The sequence below is a fragment of the Felis catus genome, chromosome B4, assembly GCF_018350175.1.
Source record: "Felis catus isolate Fca126 chromosome B4, F.catus_Fca126_mat1.0, whole genome shotgun sequence".
NCBI lineage: Eukaryota > Metazoa > Chordata > Mammalia > Carnivora > Felidae > Felis > Felis catus.
Genome location: NC_058374.1, coordinates 20,887,569 through 20,914,267, shown reverse-complemented (window position 1 = coordinate 20,914,267; position 26,699 = coordinate 20,887,569). Strand labels below are relative to the sequence as shown.

Sequence of the window (26,699 nt, the reverse complement as noted above, 5' to 3'; positions counted from 1 at the left end):
AATGGCACTTCCCTTAAGACCATGATTGCCCATTATTAATTCTACCAATCTGCCTATTTTATGGTATTTTGCCTGTAAATCTTCTTTAGAAGTGTAGTTTTTGTGTTGATCTGAATTCCATTTCTGCTTTACCTCTGTCATAAAGGACAATCTAGACAACGCACTAGATTTGCCCCTTCTCCTATAACTTTATGTTGGCGGTATCATGAAATGCATGGAACAGGGGCCATAATCAATAAATCAGTCTTCAAATATGTTCTTAGTTTTCAGTATGGGAGGGGGACTAAAAAGGTGGATGTTTCGCGGGAAATTTATAATTAGTATGTTCCAGGTACACGCGCGATGCCTATGTGCTTTAATCTGTGTGCTGCTCAGTGAGCGCGAGCTACAGAAAGGCTTTTCTCACAGGCCCGGATCTGGGGCGCCCGGCTTCCCTACTTCCGGCTCCGCCCACCCACCCGCGGTTGCTAGGAGACGTGATGTCACCGGAAGCGAGGCCTGGGATTGGCTGAAGCGAGGGGAAGCCTCTCCTCCTCGGCAACCACGGCGCCCGGCGTTGGCTTCACAGCTGTTTGTAGGCCTAGGGGTGAGGGTCTGCGGAAGGTAAAGCCTCCTGCGGCCCCGCCCGCCCTCCCGCCGCTGAATCCGCAGGCTCCTGCCGCCCTGCCTCGCCCAGCTTTGCCCTGCCGCTGGGGCGGACCGCCGGAGGGGCTTCTCCGGTGCGGCTGCCCGTGCTTCTGACTGACAGGCACTGTTCCCACAGCCCGTGGAGCCCGCCACGTCCCCGGTCTCGGCCGACGGCACATTGAGGCGGGTGACCTTTCCGAGCCCAGCGCGATGACGGCTACCTGCTCCCGGCTGGCCCGGCTTCCTCGGCGCCGCTGGCGTCGGCTTGTGCGGTTCCCGCCGCCGCCGCCACTACTGTTGCTGCTGCTGCTGCTGCTGGCGGCTGTAGGGCCGGCACACGGCTGGGAGAGTGGAGACCTGGAGTTATTTGACTTGGTGGAGGAGGTGCAGCTCAACTTCTACCAGTTCCTCGGAGTGGAGCAGGTAAGCGGGGCCGCCGGCCGGCCCAAATGCTGCGCTTCCTTTGGCCGCTCGAGGAAAGAAACGTGCAGGTCGGGGCGGAAGGGAGGGGGGGGGGGGGGGAGGGCTTTGACCCGCTTTCCTCGGAGGGAGCCGGGCACCGCGGCCAGGGCTTGGTTAGCCTGGGTTCTGGCTGTCCTCCTCTGCTCGGCCCACCGGGGTCTCTTCGGAACCCTGACCGCAGGATTTGTCCCCCTCCCCCAGTGCCTCTTCGCCGTGCTCCTCTTGATCGGGTCTCAGTGACAGGTTGGACGGTGCCCCTGGGCTGGTGATACCTTCTCTTTCCTCTGCCATTCTGCGGGGGATCCTTCCACCCAGCTGTGCTGGAGGAAGAAGGAAGAATGGTATAAGTAGACCTTTGACACCTTTCCTTTCTTGGCCCCTGAATGTGGAAAGAAAGTCATGTCTCCCCTAAATTTTCACCTACCCGGTTACACTTTTTATTTTAGCTGCTGCCTTGCTTCTTCCTTTCCGGGAAGATTAGGAATGCATTTTGGTTGGCGTCCGTGTGGCAGAAGTTTTTCTTGCGCTGTACTTTGGACTTTTTAGCCTGTGGGGTAGGGGTGCGTCTCACAATTTGGGAACCTGGAGGATCTTGAAACCTCCACCGTGTTGGTCCTGGAATTAGATTAGAGGGATCTCTTAAGTTTTCTGGGCATCGGAGGCGCTTTGGGTGCTACAGGAAGAGAAGCCCAGCCAGCAGCACAGGATTGTTTTCTTTCTTTTTCTCTTCCTTTTCTTTTTTAGCTTGAGACTAACTTGTGAGGTCCGTTTGTTGATCTTTACTCCTACCTTGGGAGTCGTGAGTGAGCTTGTATATCCAATCTCTATCTGAAACCTACCGTCAAATAAAATGACATTTCACTGATTTAAGGATTATGGGGTGAAAGACAGGATTTCACACGATCTGACTGAACCCTTCAAAAAATGCTGCGAATAGTTACGTGGGTTAAAAAAAAATAAGGTTTGCCAATAATTGTCATCAAGGTACGCTTCACATGACTAGGTATGAAACGTACACTTTCCTCCTATAGGTTATCATAAATTTGTATGACCTGTTGAACTTAACGCTAAATGGAAATTTACGTTTAAATGAAATGTAATGGAATATAACATTTTGCCATGCCACCGTGATTTTAACGATTTCATTTGTGTAAGAGTTACAAAGCGTAAGCATTCACACTTCAGGTTAATTATGTGATGTCTGTCTATATTCATTATCTTCACTTGGTGCCAGTTCCTACTTATGGAGACAAAATATACCTCATTTTCAGAGCAAATGATCATGCAATATGTTTAAAAATCATTAGTGAAAATATAACTCTGAAGACTTTTAAGAATGCCTTAAAAATCAAGAATATTTTTTACAATTTATCATGATTGGTTAGACTCCGTACAGGGTTATATATAACCTGTTATATGTAACCTGTCCAAAGTTATTGAAGATGCTTACCAGTTATTCAAGGAAAATTAAGCCCCTTTAAAAGAATACAGAAATTTAGTAGCAGTAGTTTAAAATTTAGATTATATAATCTAGCTTGCATGTGAACCCTCGTAGAATTTTCATTTATAATTTCATGCAGTTTAATTTCAGAGTTAATTAGGCAGTGTGAACAACTTAACTGTATCGGCAAAGATGGGAAAATAAAGAAGCATAGATAATCGAGAAGATTCTATGTGAAGGTAGAATTTGAAAAGAAGGATCCTGAAAATTGTTTTCATCTGTGTTTCTCTATCTAGTTGTGTTGAAATTGGAAAGAATGACAGAAGAAATTTTATTCTACCCAAGCAGAGACACTGATTGGAAGAAGTTCCTTACATTACATTGAATCTTAACTTTCTTGGAAGACTTTCAGGGGACCAGAAGTTTGGTAGAGACAAATGCAGCCTCTTTTCGGTCCTGAATGTAATTCTCAGAGCCAATCAATCTTTTGGTGACTAGCCAGACATGAGGGACCAGGACAAAGTAGATAGGTTACTCAGAGTTGCAACCTGGCTCTATACACTCATCAGTTTTGTTGTCTATTCAACAGAGATTTATTTGGTGCCTGCTGAATTTTAAGCACTAGTCTAGTATATAAAACAAAACCCCCTAGCCTCATGAAACTTACTTTTTAGTAGGGGGGGATTAATGGTACACAGCCAAACAAGTAAATATAAATGTCAGGAGGTCAGAAAAGGCCTCTGAAGGAGGAAGGGAGTGAGTCATGTTCACAAGTTGGGGAAGAACATTCAAGAAAGGCAGGCCGTAAATGCTAAGACCTTGAGGCAAGAGCCTGCATGATGTTTGAGGAATAGCAAGGCTGCCAGCATGGCTGGAGCAGGGTGAACCAGGGGGACGGTAATAGGAGATGAGATCAGAGTCATGGACTTTGGCTATTACTTATAAGTAGGTTGAGGATCCATGTTGGAGAGTTGAACAGAAGAGGTACATGATTTGACTTAAATTTCAGAATGATTGTCACGTTGAGGATCGTTTGTATATATGTCGTTTCTTAGTGGGATACTTTGTGGTATGGAACGTAGGAATGAATCTGGTCACATTCTGGATTTAATTTGAACAAAGTGCTGACAGAATTTTACTGATTGTTTGAATGTGGGATATGAGAAAGAAAAAGTTGAGGATAATTCTAAAGCTTTTGGCCTCAGTAACTAAATAAGATACTTGTCTAACTGCAGGTGCTATCTACTGAGACGGAGAAGCCTGGTATAGAAGCAGGTCTGGTTGGGGGAACATCAGAAATTTGGTTTGGGTCATGCTAAATTTAAGGTGTCTTTTAAACATTCAAGTGGACCTGGCATATAGACAGTTGGTTACGTAAGTCTGGAGTTACCAGGAAAAAGTTCCAAACTTTGAGTCAGGGAGAGGTGGGAGAACCAGCAAAGGAGATGGAGAAGGACCAGCCAGTGAAGGAGGAGGCAAACCAAGAAAAAGATGGTTTCTTTCAAGTCAAGTAAAGAGAGTATTTTAAAGAGGAGAAAATGATCAAGTAGGAGAAATGCTGATGTGATTAAAATAAGGTGAGTTCGGAGAATTGACTGTTGAATATGACAGTGTGGAGACCATTGGCTACCTCAGCAGGAGCTGTTTGGGTGTGGTGGTGAGATCAATAGCCTGGTTGGATAGGGTTTAGGAGAGAAAGAAGGGCAAGAATTGGAGACAGTCAATATAAATTGTTTTTTGTGATATCCATATGCCAATTAGAAGCCAGGGGTGATAGAGACTGAATGTAGCATCCATTTTATCCCCTTTTCCACCAGCTCTAAAATAGTTGGCTCAGTCACTCTCTGAACTCTGTAATTGGAATGAAACTCTGTAATTGGAATTGGATTGGAACTCTGTAATTGGAACTCTGATGACTTTTAGAACTTGACTAGGCCAGTTTCTGACTTATAACCTTGGACGGTTAGTTGCCTCATTTTTAGGACAAATGGTATGGTATCTTTATTTACTTCATAGTTGGGTACATAGTAGACACTTAAATATTATCTTGTATAGAAATGTGCAGAGATGGAAGGAGAAGAGTTGTGAAAAGAGAAACTTTTGATTGGAAGCAGTACCATAGCCCATTTTACAGTGAAACTGTAGTTATAAATGTTTTTAAAAACCTTTTTTTGTTTTCATCAAAACACTTGTGAAAGTGAGTTCTATATTAATGAGTGTGAGAAATGACTCTGGTGTTTTAAGTTTTTATTTACATTCCAGCTAGTTAACATACAGTGTAATATTAATTTCAGATGTACGGTTTAGTGATTCAAAACTCCACAACGCCCGGTGTTTATCACAAGCGTGCTCCTTAATCCCCATCACCTGTTTAAACCATCCCTCTACTCACCTTCCTTCTGTAACCATCACTTTGTTCTCTATAGTTAAGAGTCTGTTTCCTGCTTTCTCTCTTTCTCTTCCCCTCCCCCCAACTATGACCATTTGCTTTGTTTCTTAAATTCCACATACGGGTGAAATGATCTGGTATTTGTCTTTCACTGACTTACTTCACTTGGCATAATACTCTGTAGCTCCATCCATGTTGTTGAAAATGACAAGATTTCATCCCTTTTTATGGCTGAGTAATATTCCATTGTGTGTGTGTGTGTGTGTGTGTGTGTGTGTGTGTGTGTGTATCTCACATCTTCTTTATCCATTCATCAGTCGTAGACATTTGGGCTCTTTCCACAATTTGGCTATTATAGATAATGCTGCTATGAGCATCTGGGTGCAAGTATCCTTTTGAATTAGTATTTTTGTATTCTTTGGGTAAATACCTAGTAGCGCAGTTGCGGGATCATAGGGTAGTTCTATTTTTAACTTTTTGAGGAACTTCCATACTGTTTTCTACAGTGGCTGCACCAGTTTGTATTCCCACCAGCAGTGCAAAAGAGATCCTCTTTCTCCACATCCTCGCCAACGTCTGTTGTCTGAGTTGTTAATGGTAGCCGTTCTGACAGGTGTGAGGTGGTATCTCCTTGTGGTTTTGATTTGTATTTCCCTGATGATGAGTGATGTTGAGCATCTTTACATGTGCCTGTTGGCCATCTGGATGTCTTCTTTGGAAAAATGTCTTTTCATGTCTTCTGCCCATTTTTTAATTGGATTATTTGGGTTTTGGGGGGGGGGAGTTTGATAAGTTCTTTATATATTTTGGATACTAATCCTTAACCTAATATGTCATTTGCAAATATCTTCTTCCCTTCTATAGGTTGCCTTTTAGTTTTGTTGATAAATTCTTTAGTTGTACAGAAGCTTTTCATTTTGATAAAGTCCTAATGGTTTATTTTTGCTTTTATTTCACTTGTCTCAAGAGACATATCTAGTAAGAAGCTGCTATAGCTGATGTCAAAGAGGTTACTGCCTGTATTCTCCTCTAGGGTTTTTAATGGGTCTTACATTTGGGTCTTGAATCCATTTTGAATTTAGTTTTGTGTATGGTGCAAGAAAGTAGTTTAGTTTCATTTTTCTCCATGTTGCTGTCCAGTTTTCCCAACACCATTTGTTGAAGAGACTGTCTTTTGTCCATTGGATATTCTTTCCTGCTTTGTTGCATATTAATTGCCCATATAGTTGTGGATTCATTCCTGGGTTTTCTGTTCCATTGACCTATGTGTTTATTTTTGTGCCAGTACCATATTGTCTTGGTCCCTACAGCTTTGTAATATGACACAAAGTCCAGAATTGTGATGTCTCTAGCTTTGCTTTTCTTCTTCAGGATTGCTTTGGCTATTCGGGGTCTTTTGTGGTCTCATACAAATTTTAGGATTGTTTGTCCTAGCTCTGTGAAAAAATGCTGGTGTTATTTTGATAGGGATTGCATTAAATATGTAGATAGCTTTGGGTAGTGTAGGCTTTTTAACAATATTTGATCTTCCACTCCATGGGCATGGAATGTCTCCATTTCTTTGTGTCTTTTTCAGTTTCTTTCAACAGTGTTTTATTGTTTTAAGAGTCTTTCACCTCTTGGGGTAGGTATATTCCTAGGTATCTTATGGGTTTTGGTGCAGTTGTAAATTGGATTGATTTCTTGGTTTTTCTCTCTGCTGCTTCATTATTGGTCTATAGAAATGCAACATATTTCTGTGCATTGATTTTCGTATCCTGAGACTTTACTGAATTCATGTATCAGTTCTAGCTATTTTTTGTTGGAGGCTTTCGGGTTTTCTATATAGAGTCATATCATCTGCAAATAGTGGAACTTTTACTTCTTCCTTACCAATTTAGATGCCTTTATTTCTTTTTGTTGTCTGATTGCTGTGACTAGGATTTTCAATACTTTGTGTTTTTTTTTAATGTTTATTTATTTTTGAGACAGAGAGAGACAGAGCATGAGCAGGGGAGGGTCAGAGAGAGAGGGAGACACAGAATCCGAAGCAGGCTCCAGGCTCTGAGCTGTCAGCACAGAGCCTGACGCAGGGCTCAAACTCACGGACTGTGAGATCATGACCTGAGCTGAAGTGGGACACTTAACCAACTGAGCCACCCAGGCGCCCCCCAATACTTTGTTAAATAACCGTGGTGGAGGGGACATCCTTTTCTTGTTCCTGACCATAGAGAGAAAACTCTGTTTTTCTCCACTGAGGATAGTATTAGCTGTGGGTTTTTTGTATATGACCTTTATGATGTTGAAGTATGTTCCCTCTAACCTACTTTGTTGAAGGTTTTTATCATGAATAGATGTACTTTGTCCAGTGCTTTTTCTGCATATACTGAAAGGATCATATGGTTCTTATCCTTTCTTTTATTAATGTGGTATATCACATGGGTTAATTTGCAAATATTGAACCACACTTGCAGCCTAGGAATAAATCCCACTTGATTGTGGTAAATGATTCTTGTAATGTGCTATTGGATTTAGTTTGCTAGTATTTTATTGAGATTTTCTGTATCCATGTTCATTAGGGATATTGGCCTATAGTTTTATTTTTTTTTTAATGTTTTTATTTATTTTTGAGACAGAGACAGAGCATGAGCAGGGGAGGGTCAGAGAGAGAGGGAGACACAGAATCTGAAGCAGGCTCCAGGCTCTGGGCTGTCAGCACAGAACCCAATGCGGGGCTCAAACTCACAGACTGTGAGATCATGACCTGAGCTGAAGTTGGACGCCCAACTGACTGAGCCACCTAGGTGGCCCTATAGTTTTCTTTTTTTAGTGGAGTCTTTGTCTGGTTTTCATATAAGGGCAATGCTGGCCTCAGAATGAATTTGAAAGTTTTCCTTCCTTTTCTATTTTTTGGAATAGTTTGAGAGTAAGTATTAACTCTTTAAACATTTGGTAAAATTTGCCTGTGAAGCCATCTAGCCCTGGACTTTTGTTTATTGGGAGATTTTTGATTACCGATTCAATTTCTTTGCTGGTTATTGACCTGTTCACGTTTTCTATGTGTTTCTGCCTGTTTCAGTTTTGGTACTTTATATGTTTTTCGGAATTTACCTATTTCTTCCAGGTTGTCTACTTTGTTGGCATATAGATTTTCATAATACTCTCTTATAATTGTTTGTATTTCTGTGGTGTTGGTTATTATTTCTCCTCATTGTGATTTTATTTACTTAGGTCCTTTCTCTTTTCTTTTTGGTAAGTGTGGCTGGGGATTTATCAGTTAATTTTTTTTAAAGAACAACTTCCTGGTTTCGTTGATCTGGCCTATCATTTTATTTATTTTATTTTATTATTTTTTTTTTTAGTTTCTATATCATTTATTTCTGCCATAATCTTTATTATTTCCTTCCTTCTGCTGGTTTTAGGCATTCATTGTTTGTTGTTCTTTTTCTAGCTCCTTTAGGTATAAAGCTAGACTGTGTATTAGCTTTTTATCTATATTGCTATATACTTCCCTCTTCGGACCGCTTTTGCTGCATCCCAAAGATTTTGGACTGTTGTGTTTCTGTTTTCATTTGTTTCCATGTATTTTTTAAATTTCTTCTTTGATTTTCTGGTTGACCCATTCATTATTTAATAGTATGTTGTTTAACCTCCATGTATTTGTGGTCTTTCCAAATTTTTTCTTGTGATTGCTCTCAAGTTTCATAGTGTTGTGGTCAGAGAATATGCATGGTATGATCTCCATCTTTTTTGTACTTGTTGAGGTTTGATTTGTGACCTAGTATGTGATCTACACATCCCATCTACACTTGAAAAGAATATGTATTCTGCTGTTTTAGGGAGGAATGTTCTGAATATATCTGTTAAGTCCATCTGGTGTAGTGTGTCATTCAAAGCCATTGTTTCCTTGTTGATTTTCTGTTTAGATGATCTGTCCATTGATGTAAGTGGAGTATTAAAGTCCTGTACCATTATTGTATTACTATCTATTATTTATTATCTATTTCCATTACGTATGTTATTGTTTTATGTATTTGGGTGCTTCCATATTGGATGCATAAATATTTACAATTGTTACATCTTTTTGTTGGATTGTCCCCTTTATCATGGTACAGTTCTTATATACAGTTCTTATAACTCTTGTTATAGTCTTTGTTTTAGAATCTAGTTTGTCTGATATTAGTATTGCTACTCTGGATTTTTTTTTTTTTTTTGACATCCATTTGCATGGTAAATGTTTTTCCTTCCCATCACTTTCAATCTGCAGGCGTCTTTATGTCTAAAATGAACCTCTTATAGGCAGCATATAGCTGGGTCTTGGTTTTTTTGTTTTTTGTTTTTGTTTTTTTTTAATCCATTCTGATACTCTGTCTTTTGATTGAGGCATTTAGTCCATTTGCATTCAGAGTAGTTATTGATAAATATGTATTTAATGCCATTTTATTACTTGTTTTGTCATTGTTTGTGGAGATTTTCTCTGTTCCTTTCTTGTCTTTGTCACTTTTGGCCTTTCCTTTCAGACAGTCCCCTTTGGTCTTTCCACTCAGACAGTCCCCTTTAATATTTCTTGCAGGGCTGGTTTAGTGGTCATGATTTCCTTCAGATTTTGTGTAGCTGGGAAAATCTTTATCTCTCCTTCTATTCTGAATGTTCTTGGCTACAGACTTTTCCCATTCAGTGCTTTGAATATATCATGCCACCCCCTTCTGGCTTGCCAAGTTTTGGTTGAGAAATCTCCGGTTAGGCTTATGGGTTTCTCTTGTAAGTTAAGGACTTACTTTGCCATGCTGCTTTTAAGATATTTTCTTTATAAAAATTTTTCTTTATCACTATGTTTTGCAAATTAAAATAAGTTTATTTTTGAGAGAGAGAGAGTGAGGGAGGGGCAGAGAGAGGAAAGAGAGAGGATCCCAAGCAGGCCCCCCACTTTAAGTGCAGAGCCCGATGTGGGGCTCAGACTCACGAATCCGTGAGACCATAACCTGAGCTGAAATCAAGAGTTGGACACTTGCACCCAGCATGAGCATCCCATATATTTTGCAAATTTAATTATAATAGGTCTTGGTGTTGGCCAGCTTTTGTTGATTTTGATGGAAGTTCTCTGTGCCTCCTGGATGTGTGTGTTTCCTTCCCCGGACTAAGGAAGTTTTCAGCGATTTTTTCCTCAAATTTTCTGCCCCCTTTTATCTCTCTTCTTCTGGCACTCCTGTGATATGAATATTATTACATTTGGTGGAGTCACTGAGTTCTCTAAGCCTATTCTTGTGTTCCATAATTATTCTTTCTCTCTTTTGTTTAGCTTCATTATTTTCCATTTTTCTGTCTTCTATATCATTTATTCATTCTTTTGCTTCTTCCGGCCTTGTGTTCATCACATCAAGCCTTTTTCCAGCCTCAGTTATTGCAGTTTTTCACTTCTGACTGATTCTTTTTTAACTCTTTTATCCCTGTGGTTGGTAAGGGTCTCCCTGAAGTCTTCTTGTCTCAAGCCCAGCTGTAATGATTACTGTGTTTTAAGTAACATCATAGTATTGTGTTTTAAGAGCTAAATGTTTGGATTTCTAACTTATATTTACTGAAATTTTGAAGAGTGTCATTAGGACTTAATTAGAAACTTAATCTAGAATTTGGATCTCATTCAAATCCTTGTTAACATTAAATTAGGTAGAGGGGAGCCTGGGTGGCTCAGTTGGTTAAGTGTCCAACTTAGGCTCAGGTCATGATCTTGTGGTTTGTGAGTTTCAGCCCCACGTTGGGTTTTGTGCTGACAGCTCAGAGCTTGGAGCCTGCTTCAGATTCTGTTTCCCTCTTTCTCTGCCCATCCCCCACTCATGCTCTGTCTCTCTCTGTCTCTCAAAAGTAAATAAAAACATTAAAAAAAGGTAAGTAAGGTTAGGATTCAACAATTCATTTACTAGGTGTTTCTGCTTAATATCATCCATGAACTGCAATCTCATTTGTAATTGGGCATGTTGCAAAAGCAAGGGTATGCCACATTCTACATTTCTGGTTAGAGAGAATATGTGTTTCATTATTAGACACCCATTTTAGTGCCAGTGAGGCAGTAAGCATAAAGTTCTGTGTAGCTACACAGTCAGCTAATAGAATTTGAATTGTTAAAGGTAAAGAGTAATTGTTGAGGATAAGAGTCTGAGGTTAAGAATTAAATAAAGGGTATCATAGTATAAACAGCAGTATTAAAATGGAAAAGAAGCAATATTAAAATGCTGCTGGGCGCAAACACTAAATTCTAAGAGGGAATAATTTCCTCAGTTAAACAAATTCTGGAACACACACAACTCCTGATTATTAAAGGCACAATAATTTTAAAAAGCTACTTTACTGAGTCTTTACTGTGGCATGTATAATGAGCAGTAGTCAAAACAAGTTAAGACCAGAAAGATCATTGTCATTTACTGGGAAGGTCCAAAGACATCATAGGGAAACCATAGGGTACATCTACATGCCTACGAAGGAAGGTAGAGACTTCTTATTTCCAGTCAATTTTTAAGGACTTTATTCATGCCGCCTTAAAATGGATCAAGATAAGGATACTATCCCATGACCATTTATACATTATACATTTATACATTACCAGGAAGCCTCTGACTTTTTGTAATTAAAAAATATTGCAAATCTTATATGACTACGCTTTTAGTTAACAGATAAAAAATTAGTATTTAGGTTCTTTTCTGACTTTAAGTGGTGTTTTGGTTAATAGTTGGATTCTAAATTCGATTTGAGAAAGTTAACATGTACGTATAATGTAGCTGGAAATTGTGATTTTACTTGTAGAGATTATATCATATCTTACGGTATTTTTTAATGGATCTTTAATTTATGATGGGAAATAGACTTCTTGTGTTTAAAGCATTTTAGCTTAGACATTTCAATGACTGCCATGCTGTGTAAGATCTGTAGTAGTTCACAGAATTAATGTGTGACTTTTTATATCATGCCTTTAGAAGTAGCATATGAGGTTTAACTTAGAGCAAATTAGATTGATCTTAAATTAGTTGTGGGAAGTGTCAGAGGTTTTCAGTAATGCTGCCATCTCTCAAACTATTGTTGAAACCACTTATTTTGAATCACCTTCAAAGCCTGCAGCATATTTGGCAGATTATTCTCATTAGTAGTAAGTCTTTAAGATGGATTTGATTTTTAGCTATACCTAATAGTCATTTGGAGCTAAGTTCAGTGACTAAATTGGGTTAGCAAGCTTGGCTAAATACAGCTTGGACTGATAAAAAGATCTGAATATAAATTTAATGTAAGGTTCATAAACTGATTTAAGGACTGTTCTCAAAGAAGTGTTCCAGAGAAGTTTGGAGCAATATCCACATGAAGTAAATCTATATAGCCTTACAAAGTAACAATGTATTCTAGTAAATGACTTTTAGAATGCTTATTACTTTGTGGGTAGCAAATTTTTGAAAGAAATTCACCTACAGGAGAAAAATATATAAAGATTACCTTAATTTTAGAGAGGTAGAAAAATAGAGCTAGAAGAAAATAATTCGCCTGCTTTTAGTATTAAGAAAAGTATTCATATAATACTCATATAATACTTCTATAACAAAGCTTGTTACAGCAGAGTGGCAGAGGAATCAGTAAGTGTCAGGGATAGGGACAATAGCTGGCAATACCACTGAGGTGAAAAAAGTAGGAAATACATGGGGGGGGGGGATGTGGAAAAATGCATAAATTACAAATAAAAATGGTGATGGCGTAATATCTCCATCTTGTGGCCTTCTTTGGATATTGTCAGTAAAAATGTTGAGAGGTTGTGTTTTCACAACTGTAGGCATAAGTAAAAATAAAATTTGAGTCAGGTGAAAATAAAACATGGGTCAGAGATTTTTGCAGTGTTTTGGGTGAACCTTTAAAACCAAGCTTCCCAGCTGGTGTGCTACAAGCAACTGTGCTTAGATAATGGTGTTTTCCCTTGGGTGGCCTTAACAGTTTACTCCAATGTGTCTTTACAAATACAATTTTCTGTGAACTGCCATGAAATAAGAAAGATTGGAAAAGCACTGTGAAGGCACATAGCTCTGATGTTTTTCTTCCAGGGGAAAATTTGTAAACCTGTGTGTGTGTGTGTGTGTGTGTGTGTGTGTGTGTGTGTGTGTATGCATGCAGATATGCACACACATACGTACGTATAATAGATGTGTAACATTAGCCTTACTAAAATCTTTGCTATACTGAAGATCCTTATTTAGCTCTCATAGATGCAAAAGCATTATTTATTGTATCAGTGTGAAAATCTGAATATTAAAGGAATCAGTAAGTCTTTGACGAATTCGTGTCCTTCAGATACGTGGTTACTTACTCATTCTTAATGATGGAATAACCATTAAACATTGCCATGGTTTGCAGTAACACAAATAATTTGTACCAATCCTCTGTGTGAAGGGAATACAAATAACTTTGGATATATAAATATAAAAATTCTGAGTAGGAGTGCCTGGGTGGCTCAGTCAGTTAAGCATCTGACTTTGGCTCAGGTCATGATCTCGTGGTCCGTGAGTTCGAGCCCCGCGTCGGGCTCTGTGCTGGCAGCTCAGAGCCTGGAGCCTGTTTCACATTCTGTGTCTCCCTCTCTCTCTGCCCCTCCCCCGTTCATGCTCTGTCTCTCTCTGTCTCAAAAATAAATAAACGTTTAAAAAATTTAAAAAAAAAAAATTCTGAGTAGCCTAAAGTAATATTTGTGACATTGGGAGATAGGTAATATTTTACTTAAAAATCCTGACCTATATTTCAAATTTTTGGCATTTGACATTTTTTCAAGCCACTGATCCCTTAGAGCAGCACTGTGCAATAGATATATAATATAAGCCACATATGGAATTTTATATTTTCTGAAAGCTACATTTAAAAAGTAAACAAGAGGGCGCCTGGGTGCCTCAGTCGGTCAAGCGTCCGACTTCAGCTCTGGTCATGATCTCGTGGTTCATGGGTTTTAGTCCTGCGTCAGGCTCCATGCTGACAGCTCAGAGCCTGGAGCCTGCTTTGGATTCTGTGTCTCCCTCTCTCTCTGCCCCTCCCCTGCTTGCACTCTGTCTCTCTCTAAAAGAAATAAACATTAAAAAAATTTTTTTAGGGGCGCCTGGGTGGCGCAGTCGGTTAAGCGTCCGACTTCAGCCAGGTCACGATCTCGCGGTCCGTGAGTTCGAGCCCCGCGTCGGGCTCTGGGCTGATGGCTCAGAGCCTGGAGCCTGTTTCTGATTCTGTGTCTCCCTCTCTCTCTGCCCCTCGCCCGTTCATCCTCTTGTCTCTCTCTGTCCCAAAAATAAAATAAAAACGTTGAAAAAAAAATTAAAAAAAAAAATTTTTTTAAGTGAAAAAGAAACATTAAAATAATTTTGATAGTATCTTAATCCAGTGTATCAAAAATATTTTAACATGTAATCACATTTAAATGATCATTAATGAGATAGTTCACATTATGGCTTTTTTACTGTCTTCAAAATCTGGTATGTATTTTACATTTATACTTCTATTATACTTCAGATACTAAACTTTGATAGAAAATACTTGATCTGCATGAGGTCTCATAAAATGTACAGCTAACAAGTAGATTCATGTACTCATTTTTCCAAGCATCCTTAAAAGCTTTCCAGTAACTGAATCAAATACATTTTAAATTTAAATGTAAATTAATCAAATAAAATTAAAAATTTGGTTTCTGCATTGTAACAGCGTGTTTTAAGTGCTCAAATGTGGCTAATGGCTACCACTTTGGAAAGCGCAGGTTTAGAGAATTAACATTTCTGTGTTGTAGAGATAGATTTAAATATTTTTGGATAAAATCACTAATTACTATTTCCATTTTGTCAGGATATAGTTTGTAGTTTTCTTTTTTTTCTTCCTTTTTTTTTTTTTTTGCATTTTAACTGAGCATAGTTTTTGTTGCTTTATTTTGTTTTTAGATTGTTTGAGTTGTGCTAAATCTCATTTTCCTAGTTAGTTATCTGTACATTTTTCCATTCTTTTCTTTGGCCTGTAAAGGCTATCAGTATAGTCGATGCTGCTTTTCTAAGGACAGTGGGTTCTGAACGTCCATGCATAGAGGCCTGCCTACTAATAAGGGTGTTTTAAAGTAATCAATCTAATTCAAATTGGTTATTTACTTTTGCTGATTTGCCTGTTTGATAATTCTTCAAGTATTATTAACTTAATGGATTGTCTTCAATGTTGCTTTAACCAGGAATTCACCAGTGTTCTGTAATTTTAACCTTTGCTCATTCTTTCTATTTATTTTGAAACTCATCCATCAAATATGTTGTTAGCTATGAAACAGTCACTGTATTCTCTACTGGCGTGTATTTTGATTATTTTGTCTTTTTATTAAACGGTTTTCAAAGGAGGTTTCTAGATGCACCTCTGTTCGTTTGCCAGTATTTTGGCTCTTTAAATATCAATCAGGGATTCCAAGTAATCCTGTTTTACTAGATGCCCCTGCCTCCTCTACATAGTTCCTAATAAGTATTGCTTTCCTTTAGACTGAATAATTAATTGCTGATCTTTTTGACTTTGCCTTTTGTAATTTCATACACAGTTGAGGAAAAGAAGTAGATCTTAATGTTGATGATTCTCATATCTAGCTATTGTTGTTTTAAATAATCTTGGTACAAGAAGGAAATTACACTGAGGTCAGAGATGTTAAGAATTCTATGTTGAGTGAAAAAAACCCAACAAAAACAAAAATGAAAAAACCAATAATAGAATCCTGAAGTTGGAAGAGATCTCACCAGTATCTAACCTATTTCCTCATATAGGACTCTCTTCTATAGGTCTCCCAACAGATGGTCACCCACCCTGTTTTATTTATGTCTAACAGTGGGGTTATGAAACAACCTGTTAAGTTTTTAGATAATAGTACTCAGTGGAAATATTGTTATGTAAAGCCAAAATCATAATTCTTATATCTAATTTCAGCTTCATTTGCATTTTTCCTTTGGAGCTCCCCTGAATATATATTCCCTCTAAATTATTGCTCTGAAATGCCTTAAAATAAAATGCACAAGGAAAATAGTTATTTGTTGATTCTCTCTACAATCGTAGGGTTACTTAAAAAAACACATACACACAATTCTTTGTATGTCAATTATACCTCAGTAAAGCTATTACAAAGAAAATATACAGGCAACCTTGGGGTCTTCTTGTTTTCATGGTCTTTAGATATGTTCCACATCCACCCTAGAGAAGACCTAAGCCACCATAGTTATGTTTTCTTGGAATTACATCCAGCATGATTTGAGATGACTATAAATGATTTGCTGGGCTCATCAAAGTCAACAGAAAATTTCTAAAAGTTGAAAACATGATATGATTTGGGGAATGCCAGCCTTGATAATATGGACCGCAAGATTAATTTAATTAAAATTGTACCCAGACGTTGTTACAGAGTCCTAAAGCAGGACCCATGTGTGCAGTTGTGCGGGTTGTGTGTCTACTTCAGACTTCCTATCATTGTGATACAAAAATCTTTTAGACTTGGAGATTATTATAAAGAACTACACATAGGCAGTTCAACTTGAAGGAAGTAGTTTCTCTTTCATGATTAAAATGTTATTTTTCTTTCAATAGTATTTTAGTTTTTAAGTTCATCTTGAGTGGGAGTTTCTCCTTTCTATGCAGCCCTCCCTAGGGGCTTCACTGTGGCTTTTACTCCTATAGGCAGCTTAGGGCTCCCTCCTGAGGTTATATTAGGGCCACTGCAGATCCAGCTACCAGCCCTGCGGATCGCTTGCCCTGGTCTCCGCTGCGGGGCTGAAGCCATGGCGTCTTACCATCTAGGATACGTGATATTTTATAAGTCGTAGCCTCAGGTAGTCGCCTTTTCACTTTTTACCTTTTTCCCCCCACAGGTGGTAGAGTCCACTGCAACTCTTGGTTTCAAGCACTGAGCCTGGCTCTGATCCCAGGCCTTTTGTAGAGAATGTTTAGTCCTCATTACTCTTTGAGAGTCCGTTTTCTCACGTACTGCCTACTTGTAGGTATGGAGTCCGGTAGGACTATACCTTAAGCTCTAATTGGGGCTACAAGTTTCCATTTGTTTTTGTCTACAGAGATACTTAACTCGGTTTTATCATGGCTATGTGTTGGTAGTTTTCTCTTTTTAAATCGTATCATTGGTATGTATTTGGAGTGGGGTTAGGGAGGAAGTCCCTCAAGTTCTTGCAGTGCCACTTTAACCCTGGAATATTTTTAAAAGCTTCATTTCTTTTATAATAATTGTTATTTTCAATGCCAGTTTTCCTGTTACCTAAGAACATTTAACCATTTATCATCCAGAACTATAATCAGGCCTATTATTCACAGCACTACAAAAGACTATTAGGTATTGAAAGGGACAGTAGACAGTTCACTTTCTGACCACTATTCCTGGATTTTATTCCAAGTCTGGGTGCTAAAACAGTCAAGTAACATTTCTAAAGTACTTGAATCTCACAAGGTTTTGAATATGGTAATAAGTAGATTCTGTGACCTCAGAGTGATGTATATGGTCCTGTTATTAGAGATGCTCAGAGGAGAGTTCTCAACTTTGTCTTGAACCTTAGCGAGAAAAATATGCCAGGTAGAGAGAAAGATAGTGAAAGTCAAGATACATGTCATCAAAACCATTGTTGGGGGAAATGAATGGTCCTAAAGTTCAATTATATGCACGTATATATGTTGGCTATAAATATATGCTACTTGCAAGCCTCTTGAATTCTTTCTCTTCCTGGGGGTGTCTGGGTGGCTCAGTCAGTTGAGCATCTGACTCTTGATTTCAGCTCAGGTCATAATCCCAGGGGCGTGGGATCTAGCCCCGCATCGTGCTCCATGTGAGTGTGAAGCCTGCTTGTGATGCTCTCTCTCTCTGCCCTTCTCCCCTACTTGTGCGCACTCTCTCTTTCTAAAATAAAATAAAAAATTTTCAAAACCTCTTTCTGGGCCTAAATAACTTTATGTTCTCTTATATTCAGTCTTCAAAGATGCAAAAAACAAACCATAGGACAGTGAGAGTTAACCTCACTGAAAACTGTTTTAGTAATTAACTTGATGACAGTACTAAAATCATAGAATTTCAGTGGATATTAACTTCATGGAATTGAATGATCCTTAACCGAAGCTTCAATAAGTGATTTATTTTAAGGAAAGAAGTATACAATTCAGATTTACAAGGAAAGGTAAAGCGTCCTTCATTTTGGATTCATAGCACTTAACTATAATCAGTTTACACATAATTTGAGGAATATGTTTGTTTTGTAATTATTATATGCATTTAATACTTAGTTGTTAATCTGAAGGATGTGTTTAAAGATACAAACGTGGAAGGCAACCGTGGTATAATGAGCTTTTTAAAAGACGTTTCACTTACGGACAATCATTGTTGGTTTTCTGATGTGGATAACAACCCTGTCTCTGCAGCAATGTTTCTTGACCTTTGTTTTTGTGATAGCATAGAATATGCAAAACTATCTAGATTATGTTACAAAACTGATAACAAAGCCTGTTTTTTATATCTGTTAATTCATTAGTTCTTTTGATAGTATTACTAATAATAGTAAAGAATTGGAAACAATCAAATTTTAACCAGAGAATGTGTCAGTAAATACTATATGTGAAAAGCCCACAACAACATGGAAGAATACTTATAAGTGAAAAAAAGCCAAATACCAAGTTATATTCACATTTAGTTATAATTTTGTAGGAATTATATATGTGCACAAAAGTGGGGCAGTAACATGGACTAATGGGAACAGTGAGTTGTGGGATTAGTAGAATTAATTCATTTAGGGGTGAATATTTCCTTTTAGAGTTCTGTTAATATTAGTAATATATATCCATGTACGTTCTATTTCTTTGGAAAAAGAATGCTATATAATTATATCACAGATAAACTAAATTAACAACATATCTTCATATTTATTAGATAAATTGAATGGGTATTTTTAAGTTGCCTTTAACCTATAACCTATTTATAATTATAAGTGGGAAATTGGACAGACAACTTTAGACTAAAAAACCCATCCATTTATTTTGTTATTTTAAAAATATCAAATAATTTCTAATATTTATTTCAGTGGATTAAAACCTATTTCATCATAGTTTGAGATGTTAGTCACTTGAGAAATTAGTAGCTTAGGTCAAAGTAGCTTTATGGTTGCAAATATACTTAGTATGGTGTGGCTATAGTTCTTCATTTTAGCAAACAAACACCATGATGTCCTAGCCAAGAAAGCCAACTAATACGTCTTGAGGATGAGACCACACTTTGATGCCTCTTAACTTTTTTTTATTTTTCTGAATGCTTACACACATATATACAGCATATTGTATATACTGTTGAACAACCAGCTACATTATAGGCTTATTTTAATTTCTTCAATCCTCACAGTGTATACAGTTTAGAAGTGTGCTGTCTAGTACTGTAGCCCATAGCCACATATGACATCAGGCACATCAGGCACTTGAAATGTAGCTTGACTAAGAACATTAATTTTACATTTTATTTAATCTTGATTAACTAAAATTAAAATTTTAAAACTGAACGAGTAAAAAATATTTTCCTATTAAACACAGTTTTTTTGTTTGGGTAGGACTACATTTCACTTTAGCCATCAAAAATTTGGCTTATTCATTGACATGTGCTGCACATGTAAAATATACACTGGGTTTTGAAAACTTTGTAGAAAAAGTAGTGTAAAATATGTCAGTAATTTTTAATATCGATTACATGTTGGAAAGAATTTTTTTAAAAGGGATTACAAGGTTGTTTTTTTTTTTTTTTAGTGTTTATTTTTGAGACAGAGAGAGACAGAGCATGAGCAGGGAAGGGGCAGAGAGAGAGGGAGACACAGAATGTGAAGCAGGCTCCAAGCTCTGAGCTGTCAGCCCAGAGCCCGATGCGGGGCTCGAACTCACAAACCGCGAGATCATGACCTGAGCCAAAGTCGGACGCTTAACCGACTGAGCCACCCAGGCGACCCAGAAAAGAATATTTTTATATATTGGTGTATATAAAATATTGTTGAAATTAATTTTACCTATTTCAAAAATTTTCCCCTTTTTAATGTGACTACTAGAAAATGTAAAGTTACATGTGGCTTGCGTTATATTTTTATCGGTCAGTGCTGGCTTTCTGCAGGCATCAGCAAAGTATGACCTGTCCCTGGTGTAGATTTCTGGGTGGAGGAGCACGTACTTACCTTGCCCAGGGTGTAAAAGATAGTTATTGCGCTCAGGAAGAAAATGTTAAAGCTTTATTCACTTATATTTCTTTTACCCTTTAAAATTTTATGTCTTCATGTGTGTTTTATAATATACCATATATTGGCTACATGTAAGTTAGAGAATAAATATATATGAAATTTAAATATAAATATTAAAATTAAAAAAATTTTTTACAGACAGTTTAATGACCAAAAATATTTGGAAGCCATAGTTTAGAGGCTCCTTTAAAAGAGAAAGAGAGGGGCGCCTGGGTGGCGCAGTCGGTTAAGCGTCCGACTTCAGCCAGGTCACGATCTCGCGGTCCGGGAGTTCGAGCCCCGCGTCAGGCTCTGGGCGGATGGCTCGGAGCCTGGAGCCTGCTTCCGATTCTGTGTCTCCCTCTCTCTCTACCCCTCCCCCGTTCATGCTCTCTCTCTCTCTCTCTCTCTGTCTCTGTCCCAAAAATAAATAAACGTTGAAAAAAAAGAATAAAAATAAAAGAGAAAGAGAAAGAAGGTGAAAGATAAGAGGCAAGGCTTTTGGATTAATGGAGTAAGGAGCTCAGCAAGTCTCCTCCCCCCCCCCCCCCCCCCCAAATGATGAAACAACTATTTCAGAACTCTGAAAATTGAACAAAGGCACATGACAAATTGAGAAGCATTAATTAAAAAATAAGCTGGTGAACTTCAGGTAAAGTAAGTGGAAGTTGGTGGCATTTTTGCTCGGGATTGCACTCACCCCTCCTTCCAGTTCTGTCTGTGAGGTAGTTCTACCAAGGCAGAGCAAGTTTCCACCACTGCTGGTGGAAGAGCTGACTTGATTTGGAGTGAAGTGCAGAAAATTCTCTAGCCATTGAGTACCGTCAGGAGTACTGGCTATCTCGGTGGCAAACAAATGGGGAAGGCCAAGATCACAGCCTCCCTGAGATTGTGATCCTAGATAGAGAAAGCAGTAACCCAGCAGAGTAGTCAGAAAATTAACCAGGAGATCCAGAGAATGGGACAGTCACATGGGCCTTGATAACATCCCACCTCTCCATTATAATCTGGAAGGCTGTGCATATCCACAAGGCTGCATGCACATTCAGGAGGGAATGGAGAAGGCCTTACCTTCACACAGTCCTGACTGAACAAGAGGTCTTGTGCATGTGCAGATGAGACACAAGGGGTCAAACAGAAAGTAAGAACCTCAAAAGACTTATAAAATGCTTAAATTATGAATGTGTTCCTTTGCTGACATGCAGACCCATCATCAAAAAGTGGAAGCTTTACTGGCTTGAGATGTTTGAGCACAACCTCTAGCTAATGATTGACGAATCATTACTATGCTGAGCAAGCTTAAAAATAAAAACAAGGGAGGAAAAAAATCCTGAGCACAGATTTCAGTAGCAGCACACCACACAGAAGACAGACTCCATAGAATAATCCCTAGCTGGTCACTAAACAAACAAAAACAGAAGAATAAGCCCCAGTGCAAGGGGGGAAATCAGAATCTAAGGTTGCTCCAGTATATTATCAAATATCCAGTCTTTGATAAAATTTGTGATACAAAATAACATGAAAGTGACCTGTATTCAGGGTAAAAAAGAAATCAATAGAAACTGTCATTAAATGGGCCCAGCTGTTGTACTTAGCAAGCAAAACTTCCAGGATGCTGTTATAAATATTTTCAAAGAAATAAAGGAAATCGTGTCTAAGGAAAACTATGATGACAATGATTCAGCAAGTGGAGAATATAAAAGAAAATAGAAATTAAAAATATGAAAATTCTGGAGTTGAAAAATACATTAGCTGAGATGAAAATTCACTAGATGGGATCAACTGCAGATTTAAGATGACAAAAGAGTAAGTGAACTTGAAGATAGATTAGTAGAAGCTATTCAGTTTGTAAAACAGAAAGAAAAAAGAATAAGAAAAATAAACAGTCTCAAAAACCTGTGGGACACAATCAAGCATATCAACAATATGTGTAATGAAAATCTCAGAAGGACAAGAGAGAAAAAGAGGGAAAGTATTTTGAATACTTCAAAATTAACCAAATTTGATTAAAAAAAAATATTAATGTGCACATCCAGGAAGCTCAACAAACTCCAAGAAGGATCAATATAAAGATATCCATACCTAAGCAAATCACGGTAGATTTTGGCTGTAGAAAGCCAAAAATAAAGAGAAAATCTTGAAAGTAGAATTTAAAAACCATACAGGATGACAGTATGATTAAAAACTGACTTCAATTCAGAAACAATGGAGACCAGAAAACAGTGTTATATTATATTCAAAGTTCTGAAAGAAAAAATGTAACCAAAAATTCTATATCCTACAAACTTAACTTTCAAAAAGAAGGCAAAATAAAGAAATTTCCAGATAAGCAGAGATTAAAGGAATTCATTGCTAGTAGATCTGCCTTACAAGAAATACTAAAGGAAGTTCTTTAGACTGAAAGGAAATGAAACCAGAGAGTAATGTGAATCTATATAGAAAATATAAATATGTAGATATACGATTACATAAAACAATAACTATAAAACTATATTATTGAGCTTTAACATATAAAGATTACTGTATATGATAGTGACAGCATAAAGAAAGGAGAAAGGAACTCTAATGGAGCAATGTTTCAATATATTTTCAGTAAAAGGTTAGTATTAATCTGATGTAGATCTTGATGTTACAATATATATGATAATCCTTAGAGCAACCATTAAGAAACTAAAAAACTGATATAGTATATATTAACTAAAAAATTAATATAGTAAAAATGCTAACAAAGTAAAATGGAGCACTAGGACATATCTATAGCTATGTAACTAAAAAGACAATAAAAAAGAAACAGGGGAAAAAAGACATGAGATATATAGAAAACAAATAGTAAAATGGCAGATGTAAATCCGACCGTATCAGTGACTAAATTAAATATGACTAGCTTGAACAATAAAGTCGTAGGGAATGTCAGGCTGGATTAAAAAAAGATCCAACTGTATTCTTTCTACAATAGACACTTTAGATTCAAAGATACAAGTAGATTGAATATAAAAGGATGGTATAAGCAGTAATAATATATTAGTAATATACTGAGATTAAGCAATGCACCGATATACTGATATATTAGGCAAAATTGACTTGAAGACAAAAAATATTTCCTACTGTAGATAGCGAGGGACATTTCCTAGTGATAAAAAGGACATTTCATCAAGAATTTACAACAGTAAGTTCATCAAGAATTTACAACAGTAAATTCAGTAAACAGTAAACACATCTAACAACAGGACTCCAAAATACATGAAGCAAAAACTTACAGATTTAAATGGAAAAATAGATAGCAATAATTGTTTAGTACCCTGATTTCAATAAATGATAGAATATAGACTGAAAATCAGTGAGAATATACAAGACTGGAATAATTCTGTCAACTAACTTGACCTTACATCTATGGAACACTCCACCCAAGAACAGAATACACATATTTCTTTTTTTTAATTTTTTTTTAATGTTTATTTATTTTTGAGACCGAGAGAGACAGAGCATGAGTAGGGAAGGGGCAGACAGAGAGGGAGACACAGAATGTGAAGCAGGCTCCAGGCTCTGAGCTGTCAGCACAGAGCCTGACGCGGGGCTCGAACTCACGAACCGTGAGATCGTGACCTGAGCCGAAGTCGGACGCTTAACCGACTGAGCCACCCAGGTGCCCCTGGAATACACATATTTCAAGTTCACATAGAACATTTGCAGGATAGTTCATATGGTAGACCAGAAACTAAGCCTCAGAACACTTAAAGGCATTAAAATCATACAAAGTGTGGTCTCTAATAATAATGGAGTTAAATTAGAAATCATCGACAGAAACAAATCTGGGAAATCCCCAGATATTTGGGCCTCAACACATTTCTCAAGTACCCTTGGATCAAAGGAAAAAACCACAGGGGAAATTGGAAAATATTTGAACTGAATGAAAATGAAAAAGGAACATATCACCATTTGGGGGATGCAGTTAAAGCAGTACCTAAGTGGAATTTATAGCTTTAAATACCTATTTTAGCAAAGAAGACAGATTTCACATCAATAGCCTTAAGCATTTGCCTTAAGACAGAAGGAGGAGAAAAAAGCAAATTCACAAGAAAAAATGAGGGAAATAATAAGATTAGAGCAAAATATAAAACAAAAACCAATGGAGAACCAGTGAAACCAAAAGTTTGCTTTTTGAAAAGGTTATAAAATTGATAAACTATTAGCTAGAATGATCAAAGAAAAGAATAAATTATCAACTTCAAGAATGAAAGATGTGTATCAGTACCGACCCTACAGAAGTTAAAAAGATGATGAGAGAATACTATGAAGTTTGCCAACAAATTAGGCAACATAGGTAAAATGAACAAAATTTATTTCCCACAACTGTCTGAATAGAAAATCTGTTAAAAACACAGAGGAAAGCAAACCATAAGAGACCCTTAAATACAGAGAACAAACTGAGGGTTGCTGGAGGGGCAGTAGGTGGGGGGATGGGCTAAATAGGTGATGGGCATTCAAGGAGGGCACTTGTTGGGATGAGCACTGGGTGTTATATGTAAGTGATGAATCACTGGGTTCTACTCCTGAAACCAAGACTACACTGTATGTTTAACTTGAATTTAAATAAATAAATTTAATAAATAAATTTAAATAATAATAAAAAAGAAAATCTCAACAGACCTATAACAGGTAAATAACTTGCTTTAGTAATTAAAAATTTTCGATGAAGAAAAGCTCATACCCAGATAGCTTCATTAGTGAATTCAATCAGATATTTAAAGAATAAGTAGTTATAGTCTTCCACAAACTTCCAGAAAATAGAAGAGGAGAGGAGGGAATACTTCCCAACTCATTCTGTGAGGTAAGTATTACTCTGGTAACATAAAGCCAGACAAAGATATCACAAGAAAAGAAAATTACAGACCAATTACCCTCATGAATATAAATGTAGAATTTCCAGCAAAAATGTTAGCCAATTGAATCTTGCAACATATAAAATGGATGAAACATCGTGATTAAATGTGACTTATCCCAGGAATGCAAGGTTAGCTTAACATCTGAATGTAGTGTGGCATACTAATAAAATCAATAACAGAAACTACGTGATCATCTCAGACACATGCATCTGCTTTAAAAAAATTTTTTTTAGGTGTTTATTTTAGAGAGAGAGAGACAGAGCGTGAGAGGAGAAGGGCCAGAGAGAGAGGGAGACAGAATCTGAAGCAGGCTCCAGTCTCTGAGCTGTCAGCATCGAGCCTGACGCGGGGCTCAAACTCACGGACCGCCAGATCATGACCTGAGCCGAAGTCAGACACTTAACCGACTGAGCCACCCAGGTGCCCCCACATGCATCTGGTTTTAAAAACTAACTCTAGTTTGTATTAATAAACATTATAGTAACTTAATTATAGAAGGTGAGAAATATTACACAGTCTCTATCAGTATATTATGTACAGTCCTGGTAATATATTACCAAATGGAGTTTTTTTAAGGGGGAGTTACAAATATAATAATGGATCTAAGAATCTTGTCCAATGAAGAACGTATTGAATGTGGAAAGGAGAGGCTAAAGGGATGAGTGATCATTAACTTCAAAATTAGAATTAGAAAATATATTTTTAAACTATTTTTACTTATTATCTTTCATTTTGGAATAACTTCAGCCTTAAATAGCAAAAATAATACAAAGAGGTCTTTGTACCCCTTTTACCTAGCTTTCCCAAATGTCTGGGAATAACCTAAATAAAATTATCAAAATCAGGAAATTAACACAGAACTGTTAACTAACCAATACTCTTATTCACATTTTGCCAACTGTCCCTCCAACATTCTTTTTCTGGTCCAGAATCACACATTTAGTTACCTCATCTCATTGATGTTTTTTACTCTGGGACAGTTCTTCAGTCTTTGTCTTTCTTAACACTTTTCAAGAGTTAGATAGTTGTGTTTTAGAATGTCCCTCAGTTTGGGTTTATCTTGTATTTCCTAATGATTAAATTCAGGCTATGTATGTTTGGCATGAATATCCACAGAAGTGATGTTGTGCCCTTTCTGATATATCAGTAGGAACATGATATTAATGTATCTTATTACAGATGATATTAATTTTGATTACTTGGTTAAGCATCTGCCAAGTTTTCCACTGCAAAGTTACTCTTTTCCCTTTCTCATTTTTCTTGTGGGAAAATACTTTGAGACTATGCAAATATTTTGTTTCTCATCATACTTTTGCCCAGTAATTTTAGCATCCATTGATGACTTTTGCCTGTAACCAACATTACTGTGGTATTGACTAAATGGTGATTTTTCTATTTCCATTATTTGTATATTTATTAGCTGGTAGTGTACTTTAAGGAAGAAATATCCCTTCTTGTGATTTAATGAGTTACTTATATCAGTATGTACTCGTGAATATTTATTTTGTTTTATGGGTTATACTCCATCACCATCATTATTTCCTTGCTAATATTATATCACATTTGGCCATTGAGAGCTCCTTCACGTTGGGTCCTCTGTGCTTTAGCTTATACCTACTATTTTGCAGGATACTTTCTTCTTTTCTGGCAGCACGGGATGTTCCAGACTTATGTGC

The 26,699-nt window shown here is 37.4% G+C and overlaps 1 protein-coding gene across 2 annotated transcripts in view; it reads left to right on the top strand.

Annotated features, from left to right (window-relative positions):
* The first annotated feature begins 544 nt into the window (after window positions 1-544).
* Window positions 545-26,699, top strand: part of DNAJC1 (DnaJ heat shock protein family (Hsp40) member C1) — a 220,993-nt gene continuing 194,838 nt past the window's right edge. Inside the window, exon 1 of one of the 2 annotated variants that reach the window (XM_003988145.5) lies at window positions 545-1,050. In XM_003988145.5, coding sequence (XP_003988194.2) covers window positions 838-1,050 — 213 coding nt within the window. In that variant the 5' untranslated portion in view covers window positions 545-837. Of the gene's footprint in view, window positions 1,051-2,738; window positions 4,521-26,699 lie in introns of those variants that run through there. The other variant, XM_045060988.1, reaches the window with a different exon arrangement.